At 38.4% G+C, this 13,519-nt stretch overlaps 1 protein-coding gene across 1 annotated transcript; it reads left to right on the top strand.

The window, feature by feature from the left end:
• The first annotated feature begins 602 nt into the window (after positions 1-602).
• On the top strand, positions 603-1,448 carry LOC140229710 (carbohydrate sulfotransferase 12-like). Its single transcript, XM_072309951.1, has one exon. It carries the CDS (start codon positions 603-605, stop codon positions 1,446-1,448), a length of 846 nt encoding a protein of 281 aa, XP_072166052.1.
• The last annotated feature ends 12,071 nt before the right edge of the window (positions 1,449-13,519 follow it).

Below are 13,519 nucleotides of genomic sequence, written 5' to 3'. Positions count from 1 at the left end.
CTTTAGGAATTTTTCTCTGGCTTCCCTATTTTCTATTTTCCCCATTCAGGCAGTCCTACACCATGAGCAACAACAAGCAGAGATGTAGAAGGAGGGAGAAAGACATGATAATTCTTTTCCTTTATGACCATTCTCCACATCCAAGAAAAAAATCCCCTTATAGACGGAGCAAAATAATAAAAAGACCCATGTATTTCCAACACGTATACAGGAAAAGGACGCTACATTGTAGCACACAGTGATAGAAAATTACTGCGCTCAAATCTGGGCCAAGTCTTACCTGTATCATTCAATGTAGTCTTCGTTATAAATCTCAAAAATGATTCTTGTATTTCATACATATTATATAGGCCTACTACCGTCACGATAAATATTGTCTTATTGTTTAGTAAAGTACCAAGCTCATTCCTAATTTTTTTCCACGATTTATCCCTTTCACAAAAGCAGGATACTTTAACTCTGTTTTGTGTGTGTGATAAACGGTCAATAAAATAATAAATTATTCATCAGGGATATTGTGCAACTGCCCATCCTTCACAATAATTAAGTGGCTTTTCTATTTCTATCCTCCAAAATATCTCGTCAAGGCAACTTCATCACCAATGAGTGAGAGAGACACCCAGGCGGCTCGTCAGGAAACTTTGCGGCGTGAGTGTTTGCGGAACAACATCAGCTCCTCCCCGCATTTTGCAGAGAAATGTGGCCTCTTCAGAGTACTCCCGAATCAGCGGACACTGCTTCTCCTCGTCCCCAAGTGTGGCGGCACCAACTGGGGCAGACTCCTTCTCAGCGTCAACGGCTTTGTACATGAAGACGCTAAACTTTCAGCCATGGAATCTGTCACTTTGTTAAAGAAACGCTTTAAGTATTTGAAAGCTGTAAAAAAGAGCACAAAGAAATTTTATGCTGCAAACTTTACGAAGGTTATCTTCGTTCGTAATCCATATACCCGTCTTTTAGCTGCATTTCGAGATCGACTAGAAGCCTATCCGAATAGAAATCTTAATCAGCGTCGGGCTCATAATAAGAAAATATACATAAAGTACGGAAATCACTCTGAGTTGGAAAGGCCTGACAAGTCGGTAAAAAGTGAGATGTATAATGTTACCTTTAAAGAGTTCATCGACTATTTCCTAGCCAAGAATTACGACATTCATTGGCAGGACGTGTACAGGATCTGCAACCCTTGCCTTGGTTACGACTATATTGGAAGACTGGAGACATATAATGAAGATGTAATAGAGGCATTAAAGCTCATGGGTGTGGATTCTAAATTTCACCTATATAAGTCACTTGACGTTTCGAATAGCAGCGATGATGTCATCATGAAGAAATATTATGACACGCTCTCTGATGAGCAGTTTGAAAAAGTCAGACAAAGACTTTCCACCGACATGGCGTATTTCGGCTACAAAATGCCCGAGAGCATACGGCGCGATCACACTTGAGACCTCACTAGCTTGTCTACGCAACTGTATTGAGTAAAGTCTGCCTGGGGATGGGATGGTCATAGAGTCCCGACTATCGTTTCATTTCAGTAGAGTGCAAAGGTACGTTGGTCGTGGTCACATCAAGAAATTAATAGAAGTGTTTATACGTGACGATAAGTAATCTGAATTGTTGAACCATCCATGCATAACAAACCTTGAAGTACTTCAAATTCAATTATATACGATTTGATTGAAGTCAATTATATTTATCACATGATATAGACGACCAAATATCAGAAATGCTTCATTTGATTTGACTGAACAGTTTCTCACTCATGTTGATTCTTTTAAGGCTGACATTGCGATTGTTACGGGCGATTGAAACTGCACATATTATCTTTTAAAACGCCAACGTACGTTTGTACAAACGAGAAGATTAACAGAAATTCATGAAAAAATATTGGCATTACATGATACCAATGTAAACGGAACATACAGGAATCACATAGAATGAAATTGATCATATTCTCACAAACAAAGATTAGTACGTATGGTGTAATTCATGGTGGTCTGAGCGACCACTCGGTGTCTTATTTGAGATGGAGATTTAAAACTGCTAAATGTACCCCGCGCACTCTACGATAGCATACAAGAAAATGACAAACATAGATACTGGAGTGTATTTGGATGATTACGAACCCAAGTATGGAACATTGTATAAAATACTTTGAACCTGGATGATGGCGTTGAAGTACGGGAAGACTTCTTCCTTGAAGTAGTAAATAAGCAAGTGTTATGCCAGAGAGTGAGACACGTGTCAGGAATAAGTGGTCACTGTGGATAACTAAGGAGATTACTGCATCTGTAAGACGATGGCATAAGTTAAAAGGAAAAGCTAAAAATATAATCATGTAAAGGATTAACAGGATAAAATCATAAATGCATTCTAGAATAGAAGCCTAGTATGAGGAATCATAGAAGAAAAAACCCGGTACAAAATAAAGTTACTTCTGTGATTAGGTAATCGAAAAGAATTACTTTTGAAAAAAAAAAAGCTGTTACACAAGTCTAGACCAAATCTATTATGTAATATGTGGGAGGGATTATTCTCATCTGACAGTAGACTTCAGTCACTGGATTCCTTAATAGTAATCGATCACTGTCAGATGACATGGTCCTTCTTTGGTGGAAATGTACCAAATAAGAACAATCTTTAAATCTGGAGACAATCTCCTGGCTAACAACCATTAGGCCGATATCAATTCTTTAACCTCTCTTAAAAGTTCTGGAAAGATAGTGCAGTCACAACTCTGTATCACAACTTTAAAACAAAACAGGTTTTATATTAATCCAGGAACCGTGTGGATTAATGGCAAGACACTAAACGGTCACACCATTGCCAAGGGACACGCAGATGATTGGTACATTATGCATGTTATGGGTATAGATGACGGTTGCTGTACCGGTGCAGTCTTTATGGACCTTCGTAAAGCGTTCTACTCTGTGGATTTAAATTCGCTTGTTTAAAAGCTTTGCAAAATAAGGGAATCAATGGATAGATCCAACTGACTCTCAAGTCATTTGAAGGGACGAAATATTTGTATTTGAATATACTTGCCGAGATCACGATTACAGCAAGTAGCTAACAGCGTACCACACGTCTCAATTCTTTGGCCGCTGTTGTTCATTATTTATGTCAACGATTTGTTTTCCTATGTTGAATAATGTAAAGTCACTCTGCATGCAGATGATGCAGGGCTGTATTGTTCGAGGAATAGTTCAAATGAAAAATGCCTAGAGTGCATACTAAATTCTGTGTTCCAGAACATTCTGTAAATGGACGTGTTTGAATATTAAAGTGAAGTGTGAAAAAAAGATAAAAACAAAACAACATTTATGCTATTGGGTTCTAGCGAAATTCTGTGTGGTACATTGAAATTCTTCATTTCTGGAAACTGAATAGAACAGATGGATACTATGAAATATCTCGGTGTTACGATTGACCAACAATTCAAACGGGATATACATACATGTATAGATAAGATGATTAAGAACATTAGGAGATTAATGAAATTCCTGCACCGTTTACTTGTTTACGCAATGTGTATGTGAACACTTCAACTTTGGAATTGATATAATTATACGACCTATAGACGAGGTTTAGAATACGTAAACTGTGTCCGTTGATTTACATCCAAGAGGATCTGTCATATGTGCTTCAGTATCATTGTTCGGACATGTTCTGGGCAATACGTCGAACCACACTTATATTGTACTATTAAAGGGACTACATATATATTAGTCAATGTATTGGTAATATCATTATCAATAAGCATTAATTCAGTGTTTATTTGTGCGATCATTTTCAGTGTGGATATGGTCGTAACATACACAGATATACCAACAATTTAGATATCAAAAGAAAGGATGTCCTCACAGGTGAAAGATTTGTAGTCGGATACCTCTTCAAACTCCTTCAACATGGCTTGTAGAGGGCGTGAGCGTGGTGCGACGCGATTTTGTGAGCTCTCTCCTTAGCCACAATTTTTTCATCAAAATTTCACATTTGTTCGCGGATATTATGTGTTCATTGTCACTTATGTCTGCACTTTGCTTTCATCTGGAGTTCTAGTGAGCAAACACCTTGATTCCGTCACTGTCATATCATTTATTGAACTTTTATACTCCGTGCTTGTTGTGAAGGTGCAAGACATCTACTGTTGTTACGCATACGGACCTCGAGACGTGCAACGTTCTACAAACATGTATGTGTCACCGTATAGACTGGTTGAATTTGGTAAGCGGAACTTACGAACCTATGATCTCAAAATGTGACGCTGAGACTCTGAACAGCATGACCTATTTGTAAGCCTTTTATGAATGCACCACATATTTAGCTGCAATGATCGGAACGCATATAAATACTCTAGCATTTTACTTTGTTTTATTACTGTTCTGTTCTCTCTGATCACATACACCGAATAATGAGTAAACTTTTGCCATTAATCGTGAATCAACGACTCTCTCGGAGTCACCTTGATTTTATAACCTCGCCTCACCCTTTATCAACTTCATAACTTGGCATATTGAGTTGTATTTTTCATCTTCTCGTCCAAATATTGCGTGTGTTTGACTCTGACACAACTTCCATCGTACTTGCTTTTCTGAACATGGCGCCATCCTCGTCACGTGATTCGATTGTACCAATTGTCAACGAGGCCATTCAGCGCTACATAAAAGGATCGATGTTTATCGACACTATCCGGACAGCAGTCAAAGAAGCTGTCAATGAAGAACTGAATGACATCATTCATAGAATTGAGACCAGTGAAGCGAAAATAATGGATCTGGAATGTCGAGTTGATGCACGGGACAAGGAGATCGCCAAGTTGAAGACAATCATTGACAAAGAGCAAAACACATTGGACACGGTTCAGCGAGCAATCAACACCCAAGAGCAATACTCCCGGCGCAATTGTCAGCGGTTCCATGGTGTCACCGAATCAGAAGGGGAGGATACAGATGCGCTGATCTGCCAAATCGCGAAAGAAAAGCCTAACATTCCCCTGTTGAAAGATGACATCGAGCGATCGCACAGAGTGTCTTCGAAAAAAGATCTCGATCAGCCCCAGTCAGGAAACGCAAGAGTGACCAGGAACAACAAGCCTCGTGAGAAACGTCCGCGTGTCATTATCGTTAAGTTCGTCTCCTATCGCGTACGCAAATTGGTCCTCTCTAGGCGTCGCGTTCTCAAAGGGACGAAGATGGGGATCGAAGAGGACCTCACGAAGACCAACGCCGAACTGCTCAAAAAACGAACGAGTGTTCGAAGGTTCTTGCAGCGTGGCCTTCTGACGGCAGAATGTTGCGACACGGATTGTCGCCCCTACACGGATTGTCGCCCCCTACACGGATTGTCGCCTGGCGACAATCCGTGTAGGGGGCTCGCGGCACGGATTGTCGCCCGCCCTCGAAGCACATTTTGCTAGGTAATATCGTTCTGGACATAATCATTGAAATACTAACACAAAGCTTACATGGCTACATCCATGCAAACATGCCATGTAGAAAGTCATGGTGAGGTTTCAAGGAAGTGTGTATGTGCGCGTGCACATGATAATTTAGTGTCCGTTTGTGCGTGTGCGTGTGTGTGTGTGTGTGTGTGTGATGGAAGAATGTGTTTATTATGTCAGTTTTTTTTTTTTTAGCTGCGCGTGGGGAGGGATACCTAGTAAGCTGTTGCTGGCATAAACATTGATATTGATTTTATCAGCAGCTTTGAATTTGATGAATTTGTTTGGCAGATTTGTATATGAATTCGGAGTGGAGCTTGCGGTCGGGCGGATGCTGCTTTTCTGCATACGGTCCATTATGTCTTATTTATCAACATTGGGAAATCGTTTCATCAGGAAGGATGTGGTATCGGTTCGGGTGTGCGTCGGTATGTGGGAAGGGGGTTACATTTCGTTATTGCAAAAGTTTGTTATTCTGAAGGCTCGTTGTCCGAAGGGTCATTATTCCGAAGGTTCGTTATTCCAAATTTCATTTTTGGATCAATGAACCACTAGGTATAGGGAATTGTGTGTTTCGGATAAATGAAGCCTCGGAAAAAACGAAACTTCGGAATAACGAACCTTCGTGTGTGTGTGTGTGTGTGTGTGTGTGTATGTATGTATGTATGTATGTATGTATTTGGGTTGCTGAATGTGGGTGTGGGATGATTAAGGTTTTGTTTAATCAGGGGTGGGTTGGTTGGGGATTGAATTTGAAGAAGGATAGTTATAAATTTTATGACGGATGTTGGTAGGATTTAATATTTAGGATAGATGTAGGCCCTAGATTTGTTTCGTTTTGGGAGGGGAGGGGGTGGTCGGGTTTTTTATGAGTGATTTCATTCTAGATTTGTGTAATATATTTGTGTGTTTTTTATGTATTTTTATGCCCTTGTAAGTAAGAAGGTGTTACATGATCCAAACCAATATATTCAAGTAATATAGGTTTGGTAGGGCCCTATACATGTCAAAACTTTCTCGTGAAGAAATTATTAGTAGGGTTGGTCTATAATCGAGTTATCTTTGTTGAAGTGAGATTATTTGTGGTATAAATTGACAAATGGATTTGCTTTTGTTTCGAATTGCCATTTGTAACTTTTTTTTGTCGATTTATGAATGATTTGAATGAAATCAATAAATATCAAGGAAAAAAGTGTTGAGTTGGTTTATTTGCATTATGAGGTTTGTTTGAGTGTTTGTTGGTGTTTGTTTGTATTACGTATGTATTAGCGGTGTGCAATGGCAGTTCGTTTGTGCTAAAATCAAGTAACAATTGACAAATTTTTTACGGCGTGTAGAAATTATTCGCTCATGCATAAAGCATACCAAACCTATTCTGGGACAAAGAATAGTGGTATGGATGTTCTAGTTTATAAGACTGATGGAAGAAAATGACTGCAGTGAAAAATGAACAAAGACAAATAACATTTGGGGAGAGTACCTCCCTCGTATGTATTTTCTCTCAGTCTCTCTCTCGCCTAGCCCGCCTCACCGCTGATATTTGGTTGACACACCAATATTATTTTTAGATCAACGCTGGTGTGAATTCTTCAAACACGTGCTCATACACTCTGAAGGCGTTTGTATTGCCACAGTAGCGCCATTATATTCCACATACACACGTAAGCATACAGGCACACGTATACACACAGACAAACAAACCACTACCACTATGCAACCACCACACATGCACAGTTTCTACATATTGTATTATTATACTCCAAACACACACACACAAACATACACACACACACAACAAATCATACACATCACATATCATGCAGCTCACAATACACACACACACACACACACACACACACACACACACACGCATAACTTACCAGTCATACCCATCTCACCAAAGCTTAACAACGGAGGAACCACCCCGAGCCCGGGGCGACAATCTGTGTCGCAACAAATTTTTTGCCAACACGGATTGTCGCCTTCGAGGTCAAAAACTGGGAACTGGACAAGCGTCACGGATTGTCGCCAGGCGACAATCCGTGCCGCCAGCGCCCGTCACGGATTGCCGCCCCGAGCAGGAGGCGACAATCCGTGTAGGGGCGACAATCCGTGTCGCAACAGCAGAATCCTTGCTCTAGTCCCAGCCAGTGGGGGAAGAACAATAAAACGTTTAATCACTAGAGAGAGTGACTTAGATTTTATATGACATTCGAGCTACTTCCTATAACAAATTATTTCCAAATAATTATGCTCACTTACATGATTTTTCCCTGTGGCATTATTGATTATCAACATGTTTCAAGTACTTTTTCAATGCAATAATGGTGCTTTTTCATGTTTTTGTGTGAGTGAATTCTCACTAGTTTCTCGTAGATTTTTCTGTTCAGTTTTCTTTTTTTTTTTTTTTTTGTAATGGGAATAGCTTATCCTTGTGTAGGTTGTACTAAGCCTGTCAAAAGTAATCAAAGAGGTCTACAATATACACTTTGTAGTCATTGGGTTCATGCCTCATGTGCTGGTATCAGCATGAGGGAATACGATAATCCTAACCACAAATTCATTGATTGGATGTACTCAAAATGTATTTTCTCCTTCCTTACTGTAAATGTGATTGAAAAACAAGAAGAGGAACAAATAATCGGAAATAACTCACTATTATAAAATACGAATTTGTCCACTACTACTGGAATTTCAACTTTTTCAGAAAATTTGGTATTTGAATTTAAACAAAAAGACCTTAAATTATTACATTTGAATGTATGAAGTTTACTCCGAAATATTTGCAAAAATCAGACAACTACTTAGGCAGAATGATATTCATATACTTTCTTTAAATAAAACCTGGTTACATAATTCTATTTTGACAAATGAAATTGATATAGATCGCTTTCAAATAGTTCGGAAAGACAGGAACAGGAACGGAGGTGGAATTGCTATATATATCAGAAACAACTTACAATTTGAATCGCTAGATCATGATTCATTAAACTACTTGGAAGCCCTACCAATTCTAATACATCCAAGTAAATATGTGAAACAGTTCATATTTTTATTATGGTATAGGCCTCCAAATGTTACCGTGCACCACAAAACGAACATAAAGTCGCACACACTGATTTTTGCGTGAGGACTGAAAATAAGTGAAATGGGTCAACCTAGCCGAACTTGACTTTTTCATATTTTCTGAAAGAGCTGGTCTTTTTGTACATTGTGCTAAAATTTGGTAACATAAAACGGGCAGGAAAGTGTATTTTTTAGCAGTTTATCTCGAACATTTTTGGTAGAATAGTGTGATTAGGTGTGTCTTCAAAATCCCCCTTTCATTTCTGAAAAACCTTGTCCACGCTCTTCACTTTCAACTCTAATTACTTTTGAAAGGATAGTGCTACTGCTTTGAAAGTTGGCATTAATTATGGACAGAATGTATTAATAAGGCATGCTTAATTTCAGTTTAATCTGATAATCCCTTCATTGTTGTTACTCTGGTGGTTTTACTTCCTGTTTTTTGTCCCATTCATCGCACAGCCAGCACGGTTTAAAAGATTAAGCGCTTGAATAGACGCCGTACTTCAGAGCCTCTTTTCTCAGTTTACACTTTTCCTGAGTTTGTGCTTTCTTTCCAATATTTAGATAGGTTAGGAGAGTCCATTTGATTTGAGTTATACATCATTTTAAAGCTTAAAGTCTGCTCTTTCATAATATGGTCTTAACTAGAAATTCATGTCTGGCAACTTTTTGTTTGTTTTAAGGTGCAGGGTCACAAATATTAAATATATGATATTCTTGATCATTATGAAGAACTGATTTCCTTCTTAGATGGCTTTAACCATAACATTATTGCTATGGGTGACCTCAACTGTGATTTAATGAAACACTCTCTTAACAGTGACACGAAGCGTCTTAATCAGATCAACAAGACATATTCCTTTATCCAATTAAATACAATCAAGTTTACAAGAGTTTGTCAAAATTCTAAGAGCCTGATTGATCATTATGATATAAAGGGTTTGTTTGCAAAAACCGATAAGTCCATTTTTGAAGATTTTGAAGTGCGATCTCTGCCAAAAAGTACAAAATAATACCTTTTAAATGACATATTGGTCACTACATATAAAAGTATATTTTTGAAGTTATGGTCAAAAGAAGCAAAAATTTTCTTATTATTCTCTTTATTTTTCTTGAACTTTAATCGCAAATATCTCCATTTGGCAAATATGGACTTATCGGTTTTCGCAAACAAACTCTTCAGTAACTCAAAGGAAATGATCAAGTCGCATGGTGTTCTCTGTGCAGGGATTAGTGACCATTATTTGTGTTATGTGATCTGGAAATCTAACCATGAGCATAAAACTCCTCGTATAGTCACTTACAGGAAACTAAATAATTTTTATAGAGACACATATTTAGAGGATTTAACCTCACAAGATTGGCAATTGGTGTATGATTGCACGTGCCTAGCAGTTGAAGTTTGGCAAAATCTTTTATTAGAGGTTGTAAATCGACATATGCCCTGCCACCAAAAACGTGTAAAAAGTAAACCGTCCCCTTGGATGACTTCTGATATTTTAGAATTGATAAAGGAACGAGATAAACTAAAAGCAAAAGCCCATAAAGCCAAATGGAATTTTGTGAATGAAAATAATTCAACAATAAAAGATGATAAACAAACTTGCTATGATAATTTATGATAGGAATACAGAACAATGAGAAACAGTGTAACAAACAAAATCAGGAAGGCAAGGCGACGCTTTCACAGTAACAAATAATCTGCCGCTGAAAACTCCAACCAAATTTGGAATATTCTAAAATATGTTATGCCAAACAAAACTTCATCACAAACTGGCCGTTCCAATTTGAGTATTATATCTCATGCAAATCAATTTAATGATTATTTCGCAAATGTTGGGTCAGAGTTAGCGTCAAAAATACCCCAAGTATCACGTGATGCCAATCAAAGTAAAAGTACTGAATCAACTTTCGACTTTGTATCTGTAACCGAGGATGAAGTGTTCAAAACATTAATGGGCATGAAGAATGAGACATCTGTGGTCCTAGATGGTATCTCTATGCACATATTGAAAATGTCCACCCCTGTCATAATTCCTTCATTTACACATCTCTTCAACAAATCCTTAGCGGAAGGTGTTTTTCCCTCTCAGTGGAAAATGACCACACTCATTCCTTTATTCAAGTCCGGTGATAAATTTTGTCTTACAAAGTATCGCCCCATTGCGATTTTACCCTGTGTTTCAAAAGTTCTTGAAAAAATAGTACACTGTAAAAACATGGGTGTTAGATTTAACACGACAGGTGTTAAATCTAACACCGATCAAACTTCAATAAAGGACCACACCCACAGGTGTTAAAAATGCACTGTGATGGTGTTGAAAAGTGTTCTCCTGACACTTCGTGGTGTTAATTTGACACTGTACTGGTGTTAATTCAAAAATGACACCACATGGTGTTGATTTGATATTTGTTGGTGTTAATATCAATGGTTTAACACCCGTCCAGCTTCAGTAAGAGACCACACCAGCTGGTGTTACTTTGGTGTAAATTTATTTTCACATTTTATCAAAAATCTAGTATTTTAATGTAAAATTCTTGATCGTCTTGTTTAAATTAAAAATCAACAAAAAGTGCAGTTACTAAGAAACTCTTCAAAAAACAGTTTAAAATTGGGAAATGACACCCGGAGGTGTTAATTTAACACCATAAATGAGCACCGAAAATTTAACACCAGCTCGGTGTTCACCATTTAACACCGGACTTTTTGCAGTGTACAAAAGCAGCTTACAAGTTATTCAAAAACAAACGATTTGTTATCTACAGCACAGTCAGGCTTTCGAGATAAACATTCTACCACCACTGCCTTGTTAAAAGTTACGGATGACTGGTTGCTCGCCATCGACAGAGGTCTTTACACAGGGGCAATCTTCATTGATTTGAAGAAAGCGTTCGACACGGTGGATCCTTTCATTATGTTGCAAAAACTAAAGCGAACGGGGTTTTCTGACGCTTGTCTTGCTTGGTTTAGAAGCTATTTAACAAATCGAAAAGTTGGAACATTTTTAAATTCTTCTATGTCATACATCATTGTGTCCCACAGGGCTCTACCCTGGGGCCAGTCCTGTTTGTGATTTATATTAATGACATTGTCAGTCAAGTAAAGAATTATAGCATTCACTTGTATGCAGACGATACAGTGTTATATTTTTCACATAATGACCCTATCCATATTGAAAACGTTCTCAACAAGGATCTTAAAAGAGTGTACGATTGGATGTGTGTTAACAAACTTAGTCTAAATCTCCAAAAGACTGAGAGTTTCTTTATTGGTTCTCGCTCTTTATTATCACGCCGCAATGCCCTTCGCATAAGTTATGTGGGCGGCCGATCAAACACAAAGAAACAGTTAAGTACCTTGGAGTTACACTTGACCAGCAATTAAAGTGGGATGTTCACGTCAATGCATTATTTGGTAAAGCTGGTAAACTTGTAAAATATTTTGGTCGACTTCGTCACATTCTTAATGAAATATGCTTAGAGCTATTATATAATTCTCTTATACTCCCTCTGTTTGACTATGCCGATTTGATTTATGACTCGGCCTCGCTGAAATATACTTCGCAAATACAAAAGTTACAAAATAGGGCGGGTAGGATAATTCTTGGCATAAATCCATATAAGCATGTATCAAATCATGAAATTCATCAAATTCTAAACTGGGATTCTGTAAACGTAAGGCGTAAAAAGCATTTAAATTCCATGGTTTTCAAATGTCTTCATGACTACAGTGCCCCATATCTTAAAGAATTATTTAATCTCACGTCCCGAAATAACTCTCTCGGCTCAAATGTTACCCTTTCACTGCCACTTCTTTAATCAAACCTACTTACATGAAATTCATCAGGTATCACACATAATACCTGCTAGCCATGGGAAACTTCTCGTAGCTCAAGCTCGTATAGAGTGTGTACCTTGGCACATAAAATATGCATTGTGTTTACTGACAGTACGCGCGAATCAGCAAACCGTATAAAATGTGTAGTTTCGATATACTCCCGTTATTCTTACTAGCGGTTGGGTGTGGTCGCCCATGAGCTCCCATCTTTTGTCAGAGACATTTAATGTACTTTGTTGAGCGGTAAGTCCACCTTTTGAATTATACAATTAATAAAAGCTAACTAGAATAGAGCTATGTGATGTTATCTATATGAATCGACTACCTGGTAGTTTGTAAATTTGTGAATTAAGAATTTGGCGATCACTCGCATAGTGTAGATAAGACGTGTTATAAGTTGTTCAGCTCGTTGCTTTCTAATGGTACGTTCCCACTGCCGATCAGATCAACTCGATCAATCCCGATCAAGCTTTTTTAGCCTGGTCGGGCTCGCTCGGCATTGGTATTCGGGGTCGATCTACCTTGATCGGCATCGCTCCTGCTTCCTTCACGATAATTTTGGACATGTCCAAAATATTCGAGTAGGAAGCCCGAACACCAACAGCTCGGGTAGTGATCGAGAAGAGATCGAGCTGATCGGGAATCGGTCGTATAGAAATCTAGTGTGGTCGGGACCGATTTTTCCCCGAGCTCAGTTCCCGATCATCTCGAGTTATACTCGAATGCTACACGATTGATTTCAGATCATCTCGATCCAGGATTCATCAGTTTCATGAATAACTCGACCGCTACACGACCGATACAGGACTGCTATCGATTGATACTCGACTAAACTCGATCATGCTTCGACCGGCACTCGATCAAATACCGAGCACTTTTTGACAGTGGTTGCAGCAGGTGCAGACGTACTTTCTTAGTACTCATTTATTGTTCAGGTATTAAGAAAAATATATGCAGTCCTTGGTCACGTTAAAAAGTTAAATGTCGTCAGTATCTTCAGCCACTCCTGGCCCACTGAAGAAAAGAAAAGGGCCACGAAGAGGGAAAAGACAACAAACCCTAGACAGCAGACATGGCAGAATTAGACTCTCCAGACAAATATACCAGAAGAAAGAAAGGAAACACAACTGAAACTGAGAAAAATTCGGTATTCTGGCAATATGACTGTA

Source organism: Diadema setosum, chromosome 6 (assembly GCF_964275005.1).
Source record: "Diadema setosum chromosome 6, eeDiaSeto1, whole genome shotgun sequence".
Classification (NCBI taxonomy): Eukaryota; Metazoa; Echinodermata; class Echinoidea; order Diadematoida; family Diadematidae; genus Diadema; species Diadema setosum.
The sequence above is the reverse complement of the archived record's forward strand: the minus strand, read 5'-3'. Positions and strand labels throughout refer to the sequence as shown.